The 22,937-nt window shown below is 42.0% G+C and overlaps 2 protein-coding genes across 5 annotated transcripts; both read right to left on the bottom strand.

Annotated features, from left to right (window-relative positions):
- eif4ba (eukaryotic translation initiation factor 4Ba) lies at positions 1-10,648 on the bottom strand. 3 transcript variants are annotated; one of them, XM_039612041.1, is made up of 16 exons: positions 10,541-10,547; positions 9,109-9,144; positions 8,646-8,786; positions 7,198-7,403; positions 6,338-6,454; positions 6,166-6,220; positions 5,889-6,035; positions 5,353-5,475; positions 4,950-5,189; positions 4,566-4,827; positions 3,602-3,690; positions 3,222-3,483; positions 3,038-3,075; positions 1,702-1,831; positions 1,247-1,319; positions 1-1,158 (listed from the first exon to the last, which is right to left on the bottom strand). In XM_039612041.1, the coding sequence occupies exons 2-16, from the start codon at positions 9,110-9,112 to the stop codon at positions 1,081-1,083; spliced, it is 1,965 nt and encodes a 654-aa protein (XP_039467975.1). In that variant the 5' UTR covers positions 9,113-9,144; positions 10,541-10,547; the 3' UTR covers positions 1-1,080. The 3 variants fall into 3 exon arrangements, with proteins under 3 accessions (XP_039467975.1, XP_031603610.1, XP_031603611.1); XM_031747750.2 differs by lacking the exons at positions 9,109-9,144; positions 10,541-10,547 and adding an exon at positions 10,556-10,648; XM_031747751.2 differs by lacking the exons at positions 1,702-1,831; positions 9,109-9,144; positions 10,541-10,547 and adding an exon at positions 10,556-10,648.
- An 820-nt stretch (positions 10,649-11,468) lies between these two features.
- LOC116326440 (keratin, type I cytoskeletal 18-like) lies at positions 11,469-15,171 on the bottom strand. Of its 2 annotated transcripts, none has more exons than XR_004199922.2 (7): positions 14,546-15,171; positions 13,243-13,325; positions 12,996-13,152; positions 12,738-12,902; positions 12,526-12,651; positions 12,028-12,318; positions 11,469-11,744 (listed from the first exon to the last, which is right to left on the bottom strand). XR_004199922.2 is itself a non-coding variant. In XM_031747752.2 (7 exons), exons 1-7 carry the CDS (start codon positions 14,984-14,986, stop codon positions 11,705-11,707), a joined length of 1,233 nt encoding a protein of 410 aa, XP_031603612.1. In that variant the 5' UTR covers positions 14,987-15,170; the 3' UTR covers positions 11,469-11,704. The 2 variants fall into 2 exon arrangements, 1 of the variants encoding a protein (XP_031603612.1); XM_031747752.2 differs by having other exon boundaries at positions 12,098-12,318; positions 14,546-15,170.
- Positions 15,172-22,937: the final 7,766 nt, after the last annotated feature.

The raw sequence follows: 22,937 nt of genomic DNA, 5'->3' as shown, positions 1-22,937 counted from the left end.
TTTTCCCACATTAGAACTTTAATAACCACATATTATTTGATTTCACATAATGACTCCAATTTATTACAAATTGGAAGACAGGTTCACATAACCTCATGAAAATTCCCCCAACCCACCACTATAAGCAAATCCACCCTTTCTCCATAGATTTGTACTCCTCACTTCAGGGGCAGTGAATGATTTACACAGCTTTAGAGGATCTGTTAATGTGACTGGATACTGGAGTACCATGAGCATTTAACTGGTCTAATTCTAAGGTATAGAAATAGAGGGAAATCTGTACGATGATGGGGACTGTAATAATGGCACTTAATTGATTCTCAAGGTAAAATTGTGTGGTGGCTTTTTTCCTTTCTTCCTTCCTTCCCTGCAACTGTGAAAATACAAATCTATCCTGCAAAAATATGTTGGGGAATCCCTTTAACACCATCGACCAGCTCATTTGTTGAATGGTGAATACATGATTGGAAAATGGTTAAATTAGCAGGTTTTGTCTCCATGTTCTCGATAATGAGTACTGGAAGACGGGATTTTCAAATTTCAGCAGTGTACTTGTATATTTTTAAGATACTCTATAACATCAAATCATTTAATAACGTATACAGAAGGGCTTGTAATGATGTTTTGCATTTCTAAAAAGTCAATAAAGGAGAGAAAAAAAAAACCCAAAACACCTTTATAACCTCCATCTTCAGTCATTAGATGCGCCTGTGATCCACAAACATACAAAAATCATTGTTTCCCCACTTTTTCCATTTATTTATTACAATTAATTCAATCTTATCCATCACGTTTTCATGTGTCATGTTTTCCATTTAAAACAAGTCCAGTATGTGACTATTCTTTAGAACCTGAAGAGTCCTGAAGGTGGAGCAGGGGGAGGAGGAATGGGTGAATGGTTTGAAATTAAAGGACAGGTTTGTAGGAGGAAAACAGGGAGGGGGTGATGATTCCCCCTCCCTTCCCAGGAGCCACATCCATGTGAGGAGATTTTTTTTTTTCCCATACGCTATGTGAGATTATTATTTTTTTCTTCCTGCATTCGTCGCCTTCTCCTCTCCTTATCTCGTTATTTTCCCTCTAATCGGCGTCATCTGCGTCGTCTCCTTGGTCGCCATCCATTAGCAAAGCGGCGTACTTACTGGCTGAGCTGAACTTCTGCAACAAAATAAGAAAAATAATCAGTACTTTGACAGCACAGCGCAACTTTGCGCAGATTTTGACGTGGCCGAGCTTCAGGACTTACGGGGGTTGGGGTCTCTTCGTATTTCTTTGGCTCTGGGGGTGGTCTGGAGTCTCGGTCTCTTCTGTTGTCCTTTCTAAAGGTCAGAGTGAATGCTGACGTTAGGAAGTATCTGCACTAAAAAGCTTGTTGCGAAACCTTTAATGGCCACAGGTGAAAATAAATAAAGATGAATCTGCTCATTTTCATCTTCTGAAGATTAACAGCCATTTCAGAAATTTCAGTTCTGATTTATTTAGTTCTGACATGAATTATTGCTTGTGCTACAATATGGGGATCACGATGATTTGGTGTAGCACAGATAAAGCATTCATGTGCACACCAGGAAACCCTGTCTTCCCAGTGTTCCACAAAAAGAAAGAAAGGAAAAAACACAAACCACCATCAGTTGTGTAACCCGAGCATAGATGCCTGAAGAATATCCTCCCTGTCTCATTAAGAACTTTGCAGTTGCTAACCTGTCTGCCTCCTTCCTTCGGTCTCTGTTGGGCCCCTCTCCTCGCCCCCGCCCAGCTCCAGGCCCTGCAGGCCCCCCTCGTGCTCGTGGGGGCCCCCGGTCCCGACGCACACCATCAGCCTTGTTCTCATCTTAAAGAAGAAGCCAGACAGTTGAGTCAAGGGGGGCTTGGTGGACGGTGTACAGTAGACTACACTCTCAACGTACTGCAGCATAAACAGCCACTTCGGTTGGATTCAAAATGTGTTAGTCACTGATGTAGGGCCAAATGAGAGGTGCACAACTGCCCCCACTACAAGAACGAGCCTCTTAGAAATCTGATGCCAACTTGCAAAAGGGTTCCAAAACTTTTGAAACTAGTGAGAGCCACCTTGTGGCGCCACAGCAGACCATGAAGATATTATTGTTCTTGTAGTGTTTCGGCATGCACGTTCTGAGCAGGACCTGCTCCTAGCAAGACTCTTTGACAAATGCGTTCAGCACGATTTCTAGTAAGTGTGGAAAGCACAGATAAAAGCTGCACACCACATTTGGTAAGTGAGCAAGCAAATCGATGAAACACTTTCTAAGGAAACCTGCTAAATGCATGAACACAGCATTTGTACGACAATAAATGAAGTCCTGAGCTATTCCACTTCCTGTTTCTGAGAATCTTGTGCTTTTCACAGACTACAGAAAGAACAGAAAAAAAAGAAGATCCCAGGTCTTTTTCCTGGACCACTCAAGGATTTGAAAAATCACTCTGTCATCAGCTTTCAGGCGCCAATACTTACAAGATGTACTGTATAAGCATGTGCAAATGCTTCAGCTGTTTTTTTTGTTGTTGCTCAGAGCACAGATGGGCAAATACGGCTGAAGCTGATTAAGTGCAGCATAGACTGATGATGTCGAGAAGAGCCAGACAAGAAGTCAAAGGGGACAGGAGGACAGGAAACTCAAAACACAACTCTAATATCACCCCGTTGACTGGAATACCAAACCAAATGCAAGTTTATGGCAAAGTACATGTACTTTTCCAGCATGGAATGAGATGGATTACTCACTGTATTCAATTAAGACATGTAATATACTGTTTCTGCTTCTTTTGTTTAGTCAGATTGTGCTTGTCTAAGATTTCTTCATTAGGTAATTGATGGAGACACTCTGGTAACTCCAAAACTTCAGCTATAGATGATTCATCTGATTCCCAAAAATTCAATTTCCATCAATAAAACCCTCACTTCCCCCCAGTGTTTTGTATTTACAAAACTTACACAGACATATTCAGTTTTATTTGTAGTCCAAAAAAGGTTTCTTGTTTTGGGGGTGGAGGAAATCCCACTGTGTTTAGCACTTACCCTTTCCAGATCCTCTTTCATCTGCAGAACTTGAGGAGCTAAAAGGAAAGGAGGAACAGTCAAGGCAAAGTATACTAAGGCTGCAGGCAATTCAGTGTATCCACATCTACTTATTCATTCTCATTCATTCATTCATTCAAGAGCAGAATTTAAACATTGCAGACTTCATTCAGCGAGTGCTCACCTGAACTTGGGAGGAGCTGAACCGCCTGGGGAGACCGGGGAGATCGGAGCTCGACCATCGCCCTCATTAGAGCCTGTGCTGGCTGCACTTCTCTTGGCCCATGCATTCTCCTTGGGAGGAGGTGCAGGCATCACCTTCAATGGCTCTTTAGAAGAGCTGGTGGAGGGGGGCCGGGATGAGGACCCAGGGGAAGTGGAGCCACCTTCTACCCCGCTGAATACCTCATTGTCACCGGAGCGCTCGCTATCTCGACACCGTGACCCTGGTGGGAGAAGGCAGCATTTCAGTCCCAAGTAAGACAAAGACAAAGTCGATGCAAAACTAGATCTATGAAGGAGAGATCAAGAAGAGGAAAGGAAACAAGTGGAGAAACATTCCACCTCTTCCAGAAGTGCTTCCTTGCTGTGAAGACTCGCTTCCTGTGCGGGATCGCTCAGTATGAGATTCCTCGTTGCGCCAGCTCGGGTCCCTAAAAGCAAAAAGAACATCTTTCTTTTCGTTTCTTTCTTTTAGAACTTTGGTTACATTATGCAAATCAATCCACTGATGTCTGAAACCCAAATTACTATTTTAAGCTTTTTTTTTTTTCCAGTGTAGCTACACAAACTAAGTGGAACTGCTACTATTACATATGAAACCTTGAGCAACTTGTTAGGCCTTAACTTACTGATTACACTTTAAGGTCAGACAAACATCTGAAAATTCTGGATGTAAATGTCAAGCAGTCAAACCAAGACCAACATGAAAAGCAGTGAACCAAAGAACACCTCAGAAATCTACCATGAAACTCTTCAAGAATCACAAGATGAGGTTTTGAGTGGCCCTTAATTTGCAGGCAGATCTTACAAACATGCCATAAACATCTCAGAAATTAAAATTAGCTGCAAGAACAGAAGTGAAACATTCTAATGCAACGGCGACTGTGGCTCTACTAATTGCAAGGATCGATGGTGCCTGGCTTCTCCAAGGTACTGTACCCTATAAAGTGCTCCCGGTGCATCCATGTGAATGTTAAGTTAAAGAAAGCACTTATATGAACGTGTGTGAATGAGCCTTGGAGTAAAGCAGCAGAAAAGCACTTTGAGGATCAGTCAATTTAACAGAGAGACTCTGGCTGCAAAGAGCTTGTACAAGCTGTGGTAAGTCTCCACAGGATGCATCAACATTAAACATTTAATCATTAACATTTTAAAATAAAAAAAAGCTCTCTCCTATTTCTGCATGAGGTCTAATTTACTTTTGCTGGAGAAAAAAAAAGCAGCATAAAATTTAATGGCGTAATAATTGTGTAATAAATGTACAATAATGCTCATTCAAACATTCCTCATCAGCCTCCCCGCTCACCTGTCCCTCATCTTTCTGTCCGGTCCCCTGCCTTTGTCCTCCTCCAGCTGCCTCTGCAGCCTCTCTTCTTCCTTCTTCAGCCTCTCCTCCACCTCCCTCTCCTTTGCCGCTGTGTCAACAGGTTTTGCTCCGCCAAAGATGGACGAGGCCCTGCTGCTGGAGGTTGAAGTGGCAGCGGGTGAAGTGCCACCACTGCCGGTGCTTTCCTCCTCTTTAGGTACACTACGAGGCTTCAGGTTCAACTTGGGTCTTTGCTGAGGAGCTGGGGTTGGAAAAGATGAAAGTACATACGTTACAAATGCACAACTTGACAAGATATTTCCTGAAAATTGTTTTAAACTAAGAATATTGACAAAGGATAGGATTTATACAATGAAATCTCACCTCTCTCTTCACGCCTGTCGTGCCGGTCTTCACGGTCCCCGTAACGATCCCGTTCTCCGTAACGATCTCGATCTACATAACGATCCCGATCCCCGTAACGATCCCGGTCCCCGTAACGATCTCGATCTCCGTAACGATCCCGGTCCCCGTAGCGATCATTGCTACCCTGACTCTCATCATAATCACGGCGGAAACCACTGCCAAAGTTACGACGACCTCCTCCGCTACGAGAATCATAACCTACACAGACAGCAGGACAGGACACCAAAAAAGAAACGTGAAAACAGAATGCTGTAAACACTAAATACAACTACAAAAAATAAAGATTTACTTGGGATTAGAATGTTAAAGTAATGTGGATTTTGTGCCTAAGAAGCAGTTTACAGTACTTATACAAACAAACCTCCATCATTGTTTCTGCGGTCCCTGTTGTCATAGCGATCCCGGTAACGACCTCCTTCATTACGATCGCTGTCCCACCGCTGGCCATCTCTGTGACGATCAGACTCGTAACGGTCACGTGATCCTGCAATAGGCCGAAAGTAATGCGACGTGACACACTGAACCGCTGACTGGATGGTGTTACCACACAAGTATTTTATATAAAGAATTCAAAATTAAAGACAAAGAAATAAAAAAAATTACACCTGCTCCTCAGTTTGAAAGCTGAAAACCTGAGCTGTGACATAACGCTAAGGCTACATTTCACAAAATTCTCCACACTGCAAAAGAAGCTACTTAATGGACTTTTTAAACTAATTAGTTCAGTCAATATACTCAGAAATTAAATTTTAACGCTTCAATTTGTGTAACTGAAATGGGAAAAAATAATCTCAAAGCATTACGTTTTTCCTGTTTATTTATTTAGGTATATTTTTGTCTTTAGAGGGAATCTTATGCTATCATGATAAAGCTCCAGCAAAACCATATTAGACTCACTGTCTCCGAAGGCATCATCTCTCCTGGGAGGTCCATCATCAGCATCCGCACTTGGTCGAGCTCTCCAGTCACTGTCTGTCTTGTCAGGACCCATGTCAGCCATTCGCCCACCTCGGTCTCGGCCACCCATAAGTCCGCTGTCTCTTTCTGAGATGTGAAGAAGGAGAGGAGACACGGGGTTAGATTATCAAACACTTCAATGAGGACGATGGAGCAGCGCATCACTGCAGAGGCAGAGATGAGCGTTTCAAAATGTCCAGGAATAAAAGCAGTGTACCTTTATCATTTGACTGGTCTGCAATATCCACACGAATCCGGCGGTTTCCCAGGTTCTGTTGGCATGAGCAAAGAAGTAGTTTGTTACAACTATTATTTACTGATCTTTCCTGCACTTTAAGGAAAGTCTCAGACTGTTCAATTGTGTCTTTTCCAACTTCAGGTTCTCTTACTTCCTCGCTGAGACTGAGAGCCCTGAGGAGGGATTCTACGTCGTCAAATTCAGCATAACCAAAGCCTTTCAGCCTCTCTGGGTTACTGGGCTCTCGAGGCAGACGCACTGCACTGATCTGGACACAGAGACAGTTAAAGTGAAACACATTAATAACATTACACTCTAATTACAGTCATGACACCAGAAACACCCTTCCCAAGTTTTCAAAATGAGAAAGGAGTGTATACATATTGGAATTAAGGACACACCACAACTGAGCTTTTAAAAACAAAGGATCAAAAAATTATTAATTTTCAAATTCAAAGTCATTCTGACTGCTTTAATATCCTGCAAAACTGTAACGATTTAACACAACAGCTCCTACACACTGATGATGTCTGGAAATACAAATTCTTTCAGCGTTATCAGTGATGTCACATGAGTAGATTTTATTCATTTTTATTTAACAGTGTTTTTTCCCCCACAGTGATAACATACACTGAAAACATGTTATTTTTGAAGCTCTCCTGCAAGCTAATGCTAAATAACAACAGAGAAAAATACTTTGTCCTTGATGTGACACGTTGGGCAACAAGTGTGAAAACAAACAGAATAAAGTGGACCTCAGCATCCTGTTCTTTTTTAAAATGCAAATTCAATCTTCCTGTTGTGTTCCACTGTGTGGACAGCACCGTGTAGCTGTGGACTGAAACTTCAGAAATTAGCCACACATGTAACTTCAAAGTGATGATCTGGGAACCTGAAATGTAACTGAAACTGCAAAACCAACACACACAGACCTGCTGGCATCCTAAATGTTATTTTCCCTGGCCGTTATTATTCAATAGTGAGTGATGTCGGTGTTCTTGCTAAACCTACTGCCAAGCCGCGGAAGAAGTCTTTGATTGAGTCCTCAGTGACATCATAGGGCAGGTTTCCCAGGAAGGCGGTGTATGGCGGGCTGCGGGGGAGCCTTGACCGGTCAATATTGGGCTCGCGAGCTGAGCGAGGCGCTGTGGGCAGAATGGAGCGGTCGATGGGTGGTGCCCTGTACGTGTCCTCCTCCGTGTGCCAGGAAGTCGAGACTGCAGGGACATTGGAGAAATCTTCAAATAAAAGCTAATATTTGAGCTTCTTAAATTCATGAAATCCTTTGACTTAAAAAAAAAAAAGCTACCTATACTATGGTTACCTGTGAGAAAACAAGAGAGCTCATTGCAAAACGATCACTGTTTTACATAATGCAAACACTTAAGAAAAACACACTAGGTGTGATTGCCTGCTACAGTGCTTGCGCAAACTAGCCTGCGCTCGCATTCCCCCTTAATGATCCCGACTATGCATCAGTTTGCCTCATCATCTCAGCTCCTCTCTTTCTAAGCAAACGCCCCCCATATGGCATGAAGCGATCAGATTAGCCACACAAACTAGAGTTTAAGGGTCACACACACACATTCAGGTGTGGTGTGGATAGCCTAGTCTGAAGCTAGAAGCTGGAACAATTAACATGCAAACAAACACGGCATTGCCACTGACGCTGCATAAAAACCAAAGTTTGACTCGGTAAATATGTTAATTAATACTTTCTTATAAATAAGAAATTCTTACCTCGTGTAATTGCTTGGATTAGTGTTATTGCCCTCATATTACAAGACATTCATATCTGACATATCTGACCCCCCCCCCCCAAAAGAGGTTTTCATTTACCTTTAATACCTTTTTTAACACTGCTATTTATTTACCTTAAAAAAGACTTGATGAGCAGGGGGAAAAAGTCAAATACTATCTCACCCAGGTCATTTTCATTTAAACACTCTGCAGCACATTTCACATCCTGCCACATGTTTGACTACATGTGTTACTAGAATCGCCAGTTTGACTACATTCTTCAATTCTCCCAACGAATCTAAAAGATCTTCTGAACAAGATAGAGAGCGAGCGTGCTGATTTTATTACAGTAATTGCTTTTCAGGGCATTTCCACTGAGATTGGCTTGTCAGACAGAGTCTCCTTTAAAACGTGTGATTGAATCAACAGCTACGCAATTAAAAGGATAACTCCGCCTACTGATTGCATAGCTAACCTGACTTACACTGACCATTTTGTTACTACAAATAAAGCCGGCAGCTTGCTTCTTCAAATGCAAATAGCTCAGACAAACAATGCATCCTTCAATTCAGAGCTTTTGAATTTGCAGTTAAGGGCAAAAGGTAGAGCTAAACAGTGGTTACCGAGAAACATAATGCAAACTGTTTTTTGGTTCACCTACTGTTGTGAAATGCTGCTAAGATATTGTGATCCCTGTGTGCATTTCAGTGTGCGCTCACCATCTCCATCCAGGTCATCAGTCTCATCTGCCCAGCTCGTGGACTTGGTCGGATAGCTGGGGGCGACGCTGCTGCCTCCACTGTCCTCCGCAAGGAAGTCAGTTAAAGTGAGGGTTTTCCCCTTCTTATTCTTCTTCTTAGCTGTAGGGAAGAACACAAGAGTAAGTAATGGTTGCCTTGCCCAAGTGGATGTCACTCTATGGAAGTCCTTCACAAACAAAGTAACATATGGAATAGCTGCAGACTAAACTCCCAGAAACTGCAGCATCCCAACAGTTAAAAAGAAATAAATAAATAAAAATCTAATATTTGTGTCTCAAATGAGAGCTGCTGTTTAAATAGCGACGCTATTTTTAAGTTTAGTAGTGAGATGATGTACAGCCATGCAAGATAAGAGTGGGCCCCAGTGTGCGTGTGATAACAAATACTTCTTTTGCTACAAAAAACAAAACTGCACACACACACATGAATGGGGAGTGGTCAGCCTGTCCAACCGTCACTGTGCAACAGACCAGAAAAGGCTCCGTTTAGCTCCAAGTCAGGTTAGAACCATAACGATTTCAAAACAACCTTACTGCGTGTCTACAACACGTTTTTGGGGTTTGACTGACTGCACAGACCACAGAATATTCTTGACAGTGTGTCTCAGTGCCAGCAGTTACCAGCCGCCCAGCGGGATGGGGAGGGGGGCTCACACAGTTTATGATGCGGGTTTTGACTTGGGGGTGGGGAAAAAAAAAAAAAAAAAAAAAAATAGGGGGTGAGAACGCTGGCTGGGAGCTTTATTGTGAAAATCCCAGCTGTCAGGGCATTCTTTTACACAAATCATTTTAAAACCGACACAAATGCAGAGACCAACAAAGACTGTTTACAGCTCTGGTCCAGTATATAACACTAAGTTGTTGTTTACGCCCACCAGCCTTGATGAAAATGGCTATAACCGCTTGTACTTTGCAAAACCAGCAAGCAAAATATTGGCTGTGGTAGCCTGCTCAGCGATCCTCACTTATGTGACATTGGCGAGCTAAGAGCTGCGTAACATCAAGTTTCAGCGGGGCTGTCTTCTTCTAAAACTACAACCCCCGCGGTTAAACTGTTAGGTTAACTATACGGGTCTTTAGCTTGTCGTATACACTGATCGCTTTTGTCTTGGCGGCTATGCGGGCTTAGTCAGCAAAGGACTGCTGACGGGGGAAGTATCCCTGCTTAGCTGGCTAGGTTTTACGGCCTAGCTCGCGTCGCAGCGCCACGATCCAAGTGCGCCATCAACCGCGCAGGACTTGGCCGGCTGGGGGAAAAAAGATAGCTTAAAGTTGAGAAGGGGCTAGGGAAGTGTTTAGAATGCGGCCCAAACAGGCTCAGCTGCCCCGTTTCATCAAACACCGACACCAGGCAGCCACGCTTGCACACGTGGGGAGACTCCTCGGGCAGCCCGGACTCCTCGGCCCGACCCCTCCTCCACACATCGCGCTTGCGCCCGGCGCTTATCGTGCTCTGAGCGCCACGGCGAAACCCGCTACGGTCATACAATGTGCCAGCTCTGCACGCAGTTCCGAACATTTCACAGCCTGTCAGGCACGTCCACTGCGCACAACACCGCGTAAAGTCAAAAGCGGACTCCAGCAGCCGCAGTAACCGTGCCCAGAGGTAAATGCTACAAGTTCTCGGGAGGTTAAAACGTTCACATTTATGCTAGTCGTTGCTCCGTTCATTCGCCTGTGTCTGGCAGTATCGTCTATACCGAGCCCAAAACAACCGGGAACCCTTTTTATACACGCGAGACAACGACGCGGAGCGATAAAGCGAAGAAAAAACAACCATCAAACTTCACGTGTTAAGTCGCATTGAAGTAAAATCCTCTTAAATTCTCCCTCGAACCAACCCGGATCGCTCACCCACATAAACCTCACCTGACGCCGCCATGTTGGAGAGCGAGTTCGTAGTAGTTCCCGGATGAAGGCGTCAGAGGTTTATTATCGGGAGCGCGCATCGCCGTCCACGAGACCCGCGCCTCCTCCCTTGTTTACTTACTGACCCACATCTGCTCAGCTGCACCGCTCGCTGCTGAATATTTGTCGTATTTGTCACCGAACTGGCTGCAGCTTTCCCAGCTGTGTATTTATTTTACTTTTATAGCAATTTCAGCCCGCGTTTTCTGATTTCTTTGCTTAAAATTCTCATGAATTAGTGGTAATAAGCCATTAAGTACTGGCCCGTGTCCCAGAGCTTACAGATCTTTGTTGAGTTTTCGGTTTTTTTTTACTCTAAAACCGTCCAAGCAGCATTTTTTTTGTGATTAAAGTGACTAACTTTATATCAGCTCTTCATGATGGCTTGCATCTTTTGTACAGGTTTGAATAACTGCCAGCTATCAGTTATATTATGCTGGTTTTATGATTATATCATCCAAGGTTATAGCCACTCCTTGGTGCGTATAAGTGGTCAGGCAAATTCTTATGCATTGTTACCTGGGTGGCTCATTTTGGAGTACTTCTCCCCCCTAGTGGCCACTTATCATGTAATGCATCTTTAAGATTTACGTTTCAAATTATGGCCTTTACTCAGAATGAGATAAGTGGAAAAGAATAGATGGATGGATCATGGCTTTTATTTCATCATAATATTTTGAGATGCACCAAATGATAACACAGACAATAATTTCCCTGAATAAGATGGCTATATATATGAAGCAAATTTGTGGTTATTTTCATAAATTGTTGTTTTCACCAACAGAAATGATCAGTTATTTTATTATTGTTATTATTTTCAATTAACTTTATTATCTATCAATACTAAAAATGAGAACCAGACAAGAGCTGTGAATTCAGGTTTAGGAAGTGGTTTTATTTGTTTTTATTTTGCGGTCAGATCAGGCAGTGGTCCATGTTTCACTGTGGTGGAATAATGCTTTTATTAAAAACTGCTTAAATCAGGGTTCACATAACATGTGGTTATAGTGCAAAAAATGTCAAAACTCCTTCACCCACCCCACTCATAATTAATGGGTGTAGGCAGCTTTGCTTCCATTGTTGCGATGATTTCCAAGCCTTTGTTCCAAATTAGTTTGCGGCCTCCAGCTCGTCCAATGCGTCCTGGAGCCTGTGCAAAACACAAATGAAATATTTTGACTTCCAGAATATTCACATTAAACTGGCCTTGAGACCATTACCACCTCAGATTTCTGCTTTGCATAATGTCTTGATGCATGCTCAATCATCCAGGTAAGGAAATCCCAGAAAGTTGATTCTGCTCATCCGGATGTAGTGTTTTCAGAAAACGCCACATACAGATAAGCAGAATCAACTTTCTGGGATTACCTTGCATAATGGTGTAGTTATTCTTTGCCATGCAACTCATGCTATCAATTGATTTTCATATTCACCTCCACCATCACCATCATCTTGCCTTGACCTGCATTTTTTTTTCTTCCACCACATCTTTATTGCTCTTACTTGAAGTCTCCACCATCCAGCAGAGTCTTGTAAGTGCTGATCTCGCCCTCAAGTTTCATCTTCATGTTGAGCAGCGCCTCGTACTCTTGGGTCTGCTGCTGTATGTTCGCGCGTAAGCTGCCCAGCTCCTCCTCCAGCCGGATAATTAGGTTGTTATACTTCTCCATTTCCATGTTGTTACGTAGCTCTGTGTTGCGCAGGGTGTCTTCTATAGAGGCTTTCTAATGAAAGGAGAAATAAAAGCTCTCAGTATAGGAAAAGATGAGGAAATAAATGCTTTGCTAACTCAGTGGGTGCAGTGGTCATGGTATTCAACTGTGCCAATTTTGTAGTAAAAATATATAAAGAATGCATTATGGAATAGGGTCATAAACTATGAAAGGATTTGATAAATTCAGGTTCATGAATAAATTCAGTAAAATGCTTACTAAGCTCTGTTGAGACGCAAGTTCAATTTCCAGAGTCTGTATCTGTCGTGACAAGTCGCTTTTCTCCATTTGCGCCCCCTGGAGAGCTTCTGTGTTCTGTGATACCTGCACCTGCACATCTGCAATCTGCCGGGGACACGAAAGAAAGACGGTCAGAAACACATTGGCTCAGCGTGTCTTTGAAAGATCTAACTTCTTGATGTCCGCCGTACCTGATTTTCATGCCACCGTTTGAGGTCCTCTGCGTTTTTCACTGCAATCTTCTCATAGTTCGCTCTCATATCCTCCATGATCTGGGACAGGTCCTGACCTTTGGGAGCGTCTACATCCACTTGCACACCTGACTGCGAGATCTGACTCCTCAGCTCCATCACTTCCTGTTAGATCAGCAGAATGACAAAAGCAATGAAGAAAACAACAAAACGTGCGACTCTATATGTTATTATCAATCTGATGAACCGCAAGCTCACATTCTCATGGTTCTTCTTCAGGAACAGAAGCTCCTCCTTCACGGCTTCAATCTCGTTCTCGATGTTGAGCCTGCTCATGTTCGTTTCGTCGAGGACTTTCTTCAGCCCGGCAATGTCGGCCTCCACGGACAGGCGGATCGACATCTCATTCTCAGATCTGTAGGAATGAGCAGACACATAGTATATGAGATACACAATCACAGAGTGTAAGAATGACTCCACATGCAAAGACGAGAAGATCACATACTTGACTTTGAAGTCGTCGGCAGCGAGCCGGGCGTTGTCAATCTGAAGCACTAAACGAGCGTTCTCCATTATTTTATCGAAGATCTGGAGAGGAAAATCAAACATTGTTTAAAAGATTATTATTTTATTATTTTCATTTTACTTGATTCTGCTGTTTAGAAAGAACAGAGCTGCTTAACCAGTGCACAATTTAGTAGCCTGTTCTAATAATTCTGTGCTTTGACACAGCATTTTTTGTAGGCCCGACTTGCCTTATGTAACCACCGATACTCAAAAAGTCAAACTGCAAAAACCGACCGCAGCATGATTGAATCCATAGTAACCTGTAGTCATAAAAGAAGAACCATAAACTGAAGAACAGGAAGAGAGGACGTTCCTGTGCCAAAACAGAATCTGGTTTGTTTTAGCGTTGCCAGAGCAACATGTTTCCTGTTTCAGTAAGTCATAAAGAGAAACTTTCTCTTCTGTCCACCCATCTGCACATGTCTCTGTCTATCTCTGTATGTATCACTGATCGCATCTATGCATGCACAGAGGGGAAAATTCTTTATCGTGACTGTGGCAGTGAGTCTATGATTTCTTCTTGTTTCCTGTCACAGAGGGGAAGGGGAAATACTTTAGTGTGGTAAAAAAAGTAAAAAAAACCCACCATAAATGTGTCATTATGTGATGCAGAAAAGCGGGACTCTGGAGAAGAATGTGACATTTGACTCTGCCGATTGTTATACAACCACTCCACTGACTCGCATCTATCTGTGCGTGTGTGTGCGCACACTCACTCTGGCACTATGAGATCGCTTTGTATGTACGAGTGCCACACATCTGTTTCCCATTGAGGGCCTCCTACACTATGCATGCTTGTAGAATCCACATCTAACAAGCAGAACCATTTGGAAATGCTTTTGTCTGCTGGTTTTCTGAGAGCTTCTCAGTCCGTCTCTCGTGATGATACCCTTGTGTTGGTGATTCATCAGAGGAAGTTGGGGCCAGTCGAGAGTTTTATGGGGGAGGGGACAGGCTACAGTTTAGCTGCCACACCCGTCCTTCTCTTTAAAGAAATTTGATAACTTACAAAGGAAACACTGCTGGTCTCAGTAAAAGCATTCTCCGGCTTCATTTTCAAACACAGGTGATCTTTAAATAAAGATTATGTTAAAACCTTCTTGCTGGAAATATGCAGTGTTGAGTGCTGTCACATGCACTCATTGATTCTCAAATTTTAGCCCAGCTAAAGTATTTCTAAAGTATCTTTCTCACTGTGTCTTTTCACTTTTCTAACATTTTCATTTGTTCTCAGTTCTTACCTGTCTGCGTAAGTCGTCAATGATGGGCTCATACTTGCTGTAGTCTCTCATGTCAGGGCCTCCTGTCTCCAGGGCCCCCAGGATCTTCAGCTCCAGTTCCTTGTTGGCCTTTTCCAGGGTCCTCACCGTCTCCAGGTAATTGGCCAGGCGGTCGTTCAGGTTCTGCATGGCTCCCTTCTCATTGCCCAGGATCGAAGCACTGGAGCCACCGCTGGCTGTCACGGACGAGCCGGCACCACCGTAACCGGCGCCCATGCCTCCACTCAATCCACTGCTCAGCTTATAGGAGGTTGAAGATGTAAGTGGAATACCAGAACGCAGGGAAGATGCAGAAGCAGAGGAGATGCGAACATCCCGTCCACCAGCACCAGCATAAATGCTGGCAGCGCGGTACGCTGGGGCAGAGCGGGTGAAAGACATCCGAGTAGATCTTGTGGTCATGTTGGAGAAGTTTAGACACGGCAGAGGATGAAGTGAAAAATGAGATGTGGAGACTCACTGCTGGCTGGTCTAGAAAGTGACGCCGGCAGTGGGAAGTGGGGAACTTATACTCCTGCCTCTCTCCCCCAATGAAAGCTGGTCTCTCAGACCCTGCCCACTTCTCACTGCTGGCTGGTCTAGAAAGTGACGCCGGCAGTGGGAAGTGGGGAACTTATACTCCTGCCTCTCTCCCCCAATGAAAGCTGGTCTCTCAGACCCTGCCCACTTCAACATCACCCCGGTCTTTGTTTCCTGTTTCACTCACTCACGCACTCACTCACTCACTCTCTCAGATGCTTCCTTTTTAACCTACAATGTTTTTTCTGTCTCCAAGGAAATGTGTTAAACATATTTTGTGGTGTAAACATGTAATAGCCTTCAGAGCAGATAACGGAACTACAGAGACCACAGAAACCAACGCACACAACAAATAACATTGCAATGGACAAGCATATGTTTCTAGCTTGAATTAAAGGCAAATATTAAAGTGTAAGACATGGTGAGTATGCAACGAAATATTTTTGGTTTGCCCAAGAAAGGAATAATGCCTAGTACTTGCTGCATACTTGCAAGTCTGTGGTCAGCCAGGCCCAAAATAAACAGACCGTGCCAGCCTTCCTATCTCAACTGAACTGAATACAGTATACAACAGCTGCAGCTAAAACAGGAATGTCTCGATCAGATTAAGCAGAATTAAAAAAAACCACATCAGAAGTGATGCCATCTGATTTACTAACAGACTCAGCTATGAGTGTGATCAAATTCCAGCACACTGAGTAGGATGAACAATGATGAACAAAGAAACCTGACATAGTGCTAGGAATATCTGTGACACCCAAGCTTCAGCTGGATCTAAAGGCTCTGCAAAAGATGAAAAACAAAGGTTAGCTGATACCCGGGTCAAAATACAATCAAAAGGAAATAAAAGCTGCCCTCATTCAACTGTCACAGTATCAGCAATTATCTGCACAAATCAATTTCTATTGAGGATTCTGAACAATTATCTTTGAAGTCTTATCTTATTTTGTGCCTCTGGATATTGCAGTTTTTCTTTTATCCTTTGAGAACCTCAAAGAAAGTAAAATAGAATACTGCAGAGCTCCTTGTAGCTGTCCTAAAAATGTGTTTGTAACATGATATGGGTGAAGACTCTCAAACACAAAAACCTTTAATTTTTTTTAAATCCAGTTGCAGTATGTAGTGTTTCAGCATGACCTTGGAAGGGCTTAAGTGAACCTAAAGTTGTGGCCAGAGAGGGTTTTCCTCACTGAGCCCTTAGAGAACTGGATAATGAAGCACTCATAGGGGAAAATTCCAAAGACTCAAACAACCTCCTGCGCCCCCTTACAACCTCATTCTTTTTTTTCTGTTCTTCCCTTCGCCTCCAAGCTCGATCCGCTTTCACCGTATCCTATTCGCACCCTATTACTATGTATTTCTTTACTAATTTCATTTAGTAACACTCAGTAAGAAGAGAAGAGCTCGTACTGTAGAGTGGCAAAATCGCAAAGAAAAGGCAAAGAATGCACCGCAGCAGAGGCAGATTAGAGGAACGATGAATTAAATCAGCATGACTCATACCTCATGACTTCGTGGCTGCCGTCTTATTTGTTTAAATGTGTGTTGGCAACCTTTTCCCCAGGCCAGTAAGTCCCAAACCTTGTAGTGACAAACAGACAAATAAACTTGAGCTACAGCTTTATATAAGACAGCTTCATCTCTAAATTGCAGAAAACATCCCCGATTCAATCAAGACTCTTTTCTTTAAATCCTGGCTCACACCATTAAGATTTCCTTTTAAATCAAAGATAATAAAAGGAAAATAAGGGGATACTGGAGGGAATGGAGACTGTGAGTCATAGTAACACACAGCAGGAGTCTGGAAACTACTGCAGAAGTTTCTGTTCTTTTACAAATCTTGGCTAACTGTCAGATTACTGCCTTGCTCAGCCTGCTGCGGGCTAGAATGAATTTTACTTCCCTGCTTCTTTCTCTTCAGTTTCCTTTCTTTCCAGCGTAAACTGTATGCTCCTAGATGTATTCAAAATCCAAAATCTACATTTTCATAGATGCATTTGCATATTTATTATCATACATATTGTATCTGTGGTCACGTCACACATACACGAAACAATGCTGACATGCATGTGAGTGTGATACACTCTAAGTGACTCACATTTCTGCATCCTCCCTTCCTCTTTTTTATCATTCTTTCACTGACTCATCCAAGATGCTCCAAGATACCAAAGAAGGGACCTTGTTTAAATTTGTCTATACAGTACTGTGTTAAAGTTGTGAGCCATCCCTGACTTCTTTATGTTTTGCTTCCCAGGAGCCAGACTCTTTTTTTTTAAAGTGGTCTTGAGCAGTAGTTCTCAAGGGTTTCTGAAGGTCTTTCAGTTTTTTTTGGGAGATTAGCTGCTGTTTTACTTTTAGTCCATTCCTTGCAGCTGACTATTTTTAGAGCATTTTTGTATGTTAAGCCACTCAACACTGACCTATGAATCATTCAAGTATAAAAAAGGTACCTAACTGAAGATATGAACTTAGTAGAGAGTTTAAATCTTTAGGCACTTTGTCTCTCGCAGCCTGTCACAAAATCATATAAAATATGTTCTCATTTATTTACTTGATTCTATGAAAAATGTCAAAGATAACACATTTTGAAAGGCATAAAATGGTATCTTTGGATCAATGAGGTAATTCCCAAAGAGCTATTAGCTGAAAACATGGCATATCTTAACACTGTGTGCAGGGTGTCCTTAGCGTGCTCTGTGACCTAAAAAACTATCTACAGCAGATAATCGGGAGATTATCTGAGAGTCATGTCCTCTCCACAAAGCTCGGACCTCGACATTACTGAAGCAGTGTGGGATCATGCCGATAGAGAACGGAACAAAAGGAAGCAAGCATCCAAAAAAGACAACTTAAAGAAATGATAAGAAAGCTGCCTAAGAGAATTTAGGCTGCATTAAAGAATAGAGGTGGTCAAACCAGATATTGTCAGTAGAATTGTACAAACTAATTTATCTTCTAGGTTAATGGGTCCTATGGACCATTGGCAGACAAGAAAGCTTACACAGCAGAGGTTATTGAATTGTGTCGCCTAAGAGACATTTTCTCTGTGAGATGTCATTTTCATTTCTGGCACAAAGACATTTCACAGGAAGACATAAAATGAGCCCGAGCTACGAGTTCGAGCTGATGCCCCGGAGAGTCACCTACATGCCCCTGTGCACAAGGAGACAAATAAGCTTAGGTTCATTGCAGAGTTCAGCAATATAACTGATTTAAAAAAATATCTGTTTCAGTGTTAATTTCATGATTTTATTCATTGTGTTTTAAAATGTATTTGAGGAAATGTGCGAGTTTATTCTCTACCAAAGTCCATGCCCTATTTCTCAGTTTTAAAGTAATTCACACTATAATTTTTCAGTTTAATATCTTTTACTTTTATGCACCTCCTGTAAACCAAGGTTCACAATGTAGACGTTTCCAAAAAACCAACAAATAAATGACTCGCTTTATACATGGAAATGGATTCACTTTACTGAATCCACCTCCGTCGTCTAACCACAAGGGGGCACAAGTCTCAAAGCAAACAAACCTACTGTAGCGGAAGAAGGGGTGGTACTCTGCCTTCAGCGAGTTTATGTCCATTGAGTTCATATATCTCTTGCAAGCGCGTAAATGTGTGTTTCATCACTGTTTGTGGATGTTTTTTGTTTGAACAGGCTTTCAAGGGTGAAGCAGGAAAAGAGTTTTATAGCACATACTTTTGATTGCTTTTAAGGCTTGGCAAGCTCCTCTAAACACAGCAAAGTCCAACTTTTAAGACCAAAGATAAAAAAAATACAGCAAGGCCACTTCTTACTGTAATGGATATTTTTGAATGCCTGCTTTTTATTTATAAGTATCTGCATTTTAATCTTTTATCATGTATCTGTCAAATGATATCTACACAGTGGAGGGAATAATTAAATCACTTGCTGAAACTTTTCTCACTTGTAAAGAAATAATCTTTCTGTCATTTTCATGGTAGTTTAATTTTAATGGAGAGAGACAGAATACCAACAATTAAAAACAAAACAAAACACATTATATAACAGTTATAAATTGATTTGCATGTCATTGATTGAAATAAGTATTTGATCCCCTACAATTCAGCCTGAATTCTGGCTCCCTTAGATTGTGCCCATGTGGCACTCAAATTACAATTAATCAATCACAGATACTCCGGAGCTGAATTCAGAAGTAGTTTCTTCTATTCCAAACTGTACCACCATAGGAAAAACCAAAGAGCCTTTAAAGGATGTCAGGGAGAAGATTTTAGAGCTGTATAAAGCTGTATAAACCATCAGCTATTGTGATTATTCATAAATGGAAGAAATATACAATGACCATCAGTCGCTTTTGGTCTATAGTCAGATGCCTCATGAGAAAGGTCTGAAGGTAATTGGGACTACAGTCACCAAGAACACCATTGGTAACACACTACACCATTACAGATTTAAATCTTGCAGATTCCCCTGTAACACGAACAATCAGATTCCAGGTCTGACCAACTATCTCGGCTGTGAGAAAAAGATGACAACCAATACATTTCTAAAACATAATATATATTAGTATAATGATCAAAAACAATGAAGGAATAGTCAAGTCCAGTGTCCCACTTGCAAAAGGATAAAACACGCAGTCCAAGGCCAGAGCCAGCTATGCCACACGTCAGTTACACTTTACATGTCGACCACTTTAACATTTGTCCTCCAAGACCCACCACCCTGTAAGTAGAAGGCTGGTAATCACTCCAGCCCCATCAACCCAACTATAGACTCAAGTCTATAAATCTGAGTCTTTATATCTCTGTGGAGGCAGTCCTTTCGTTTTTTCTTGTTGACCGTCTTAGTTCTTGATAAATGAGTTCTGTCTCGGCACCTTCTGGGCCAACTTCTGGAGAGATTCCTGTAGAAAGCCAAAACCTGACCCAGGTGGAGCAGCTAGGGATCTAGCCGCTCTGTGGCAATTTATTTACAGATTTGAAACTTACTGGTTGATTATCTCCACATGACTATCAGAGCTCTGAATTGCAAAGGTCTCAATAAGTTATGACGACGTCTGTTAATGAACATCTAAGTGATTCAGAGAAGGCTTGGGAGAAAGTTCTGTGGTGAGATGAAACCAAAATCGAGCTCTTTGGCGTCAACTTGACCCATCGTGTTTGGAGGAAGAGAAATGCTGGGTATGATCCAAAGAACATCAATCTCACAGTCAATCATGAAGGTGGAAACATTATGCTTTGGGACTGTTTTTCTGCTGAGGGTACAGGATGAGATCACTGCACTGTGGGGCCGATTGATGGGTCCATCAACCAAAAAATTCTGGATAAGAACCTTCCTTCAGGAGTTCTAAAGATGGGCTGTGGAGGGGTCTTCCAGCATGACAGGGACCTAAAACATACTGTCAGTGCTAAAAAGAAGTAGCTAAGGAAGAAGCACATTAAGGTCATGGAGTGGCCTAGCCAGTCTCAAGACTTTAGTCCAATAGAAAATCTCTAGAGGGAACTGAAGCATTGAGTTGCCAAGCAGCAGCCAAGAAACCTAAAGGATGTTGAGAGTTTCTGTAAAGAGGAGTGGACCAAAATCCCTCTGAGATGTGTGCATTTACAAAAAATGTCTTACCACTGTGCTTGCCAACAAGGGTTTCTCCACCAAGTACTAAGTCATGTATTACTTGGGGTTTAATTTCGCTACATGACATGCAAATCTATTTGTAACTTCTATGCAATTTGTTTTTTTCTGCAAATTTGGTTGATTTTCCGTTTCTATCCATTAAAAAATGAAACTACCATAAAAATTAGAGACCGTTTATTTCTTTGTATGTGAGCAAACTTACAAATTCAGCAGGCAATCAAACAGTTATTACCCCACGTGTATGCATATTGTTGGGTTTTATAATAATAATGAGCATATTGTTCTGTAAAAAGAATGAGTCATTGATAACTGCTCATGTAACTGTAAGTTAACTTGCTGTGCATCCCACCCTGTCCAAAATGAACTTCTCAGTGAGAGTCAGTGGTTGTGAAATAGCTTTGTTTCTTATCGCTGCTAATTGCCTTCTCAGATACCCCACCAGCTCGTCTTCTCAGCACCCCTCCTCTCTGGCTTGTAGCATGTATGTGGATCTTTCTCAGCACATTCCTGTCCTGATGTGTCATCTAGCAGCTTCACACAAACCATAACATCACCAGCCTCAGAGGAGCGCTGGGGGATTAACTTCTGAAATGAACCTTTTCACTTTTCTCACACAGAAAAAAATTAGGAATTATCAGGAGAGATGAGACAACTAGCTCTAATCACGTGTTAAAAAATAAAATTAGCACAAAGTGCAGCTCTGTTCATGAGCTAGTGCTCATCGGAGAGGCTGAGTTAGTGAAACAGCAAAAAGGTATTGACTTGTACATATATGGTTGTCTCCAACTTTAGCACAAGTGCTCCATTGTGAAGTACCACGTCACCGTTTGAGATTAGCCAAGTGAAACACACAGTTTTTGATCAGCCTACAAGTCTTTTTTTCAGGTTGTACTTTCCATAAGATGTACCCCCTTGTGCCTGTTCACATTTATTTCGCACATGGCAGTGTACCATGGGATTTCTCTCTTTCCGTGAGCTCATAAATAGGCGGTCTTTTTTCAGACAGATAAAACCTGAAAAACAAAGAACAGACGTTTGCTAAAAATGTTGGTAGAGGGAAGACATTGGGTTATTCTGGTTAAATCAGGCAACAGCCATTGAATTGCCCTGAAAAGATTGTGAGTCATAAATCTGCCAAGTGATAAATCAATGAAGATTTCCACAATGTGAGTTGATGGATGGAGCTCATGTTTAAAATACGTAGGAAAAAACACTCACATCTATCTATCTATCTATCTATCTATCTATCTATCTATCTATCTATCTATCTATCTATCTATCTATCTATCTATCTATCTATCTATCTATCTATCTATCTATCTATCTATCTATCTATCTATCTATCTATCTATCTATCTATCTATCTCTGTCTGTCTGTCTTATACATATCTATGTCTGCGTGCGATATATAGTCTCTGTATTTTTTTTGCTTTCATGGGGTTATCAGTATTTCTTTGGGTGTGTGAAGCTATATAAGACTGAGGTGGTGAAAAACAAGACAAACTGTGTTTGAGCTTCACCTGCTGATATAGAAGGAATGTTTATCAGTGTGTGTGTGTGTGCATAGCATAGATCGGTGGCAATTATTGCTGATAATGAAACACCCCGCCCATTACATAGTTTCTTTGTGCAAGCTGCACATTTGCTCAAATATGGTCCAACAGGTAAAAAAACGATTGGTAAAAAAAAGTTATCATACTGTCCAAGCACAATTTACTTTGCCATATATCACAGCCTGTCAGAGGTGCTATAAAGTAGAAGGGAAGCTCATAAAGTGGTGTACATGTTCCTTATACCCAGTGTTTGTTGTGTGTGTATAAGTATGTGTAAAATACAATGAGGATGTAGATCGTATGTGTCCAAGGTGTGACTAAGGCATGTGAAGTAAACTTGGTTGCAAAATAATTTTAATGCAACTGTAACTATGAAGCATGGAAAATGCAACTTCACACAGTTTGTTTTCCAGTTTTTCAGAGCTTCTACTTGCAGAAGCTCTGGAAACCTTTTTTTATATATGAAAAAGGCATTCTGATATTACGTAATTCTTGTGCTTCAATGTGCTGTAAAAGTGTAACGTGATGCAATTTTCTCCCCTGACATTCTCTCATCTCTCCCCCTCTTGCTCTTTCTCCCCCCTTATCCTTCACTCCCCTACTGAGGACACCAGCCAATCGCACCTCAGCAGGGTTCCTCCCCTACTCTGATAAATAGTACACAGGACC

This window comes from Oreochromis aureus, linkage group 5 (assembly GCF_013358895.1).
Source record: "Oreochromis aureus strain Israel breed Guangdong linkage group 5, ZZ_aureus, whole genome shotgun sequence".
NCBI lineage: Eukaryota > Metazoa > Chordata > Actinopteri > Cichliformes > Cichlidae > Oreochromis > Oreochromis aureus.
The sequence above is the reverse complement of the archived record's forward strand: the minus strand, read 5'-3'. Positions and strand labels throughout refer to the sequence as shown.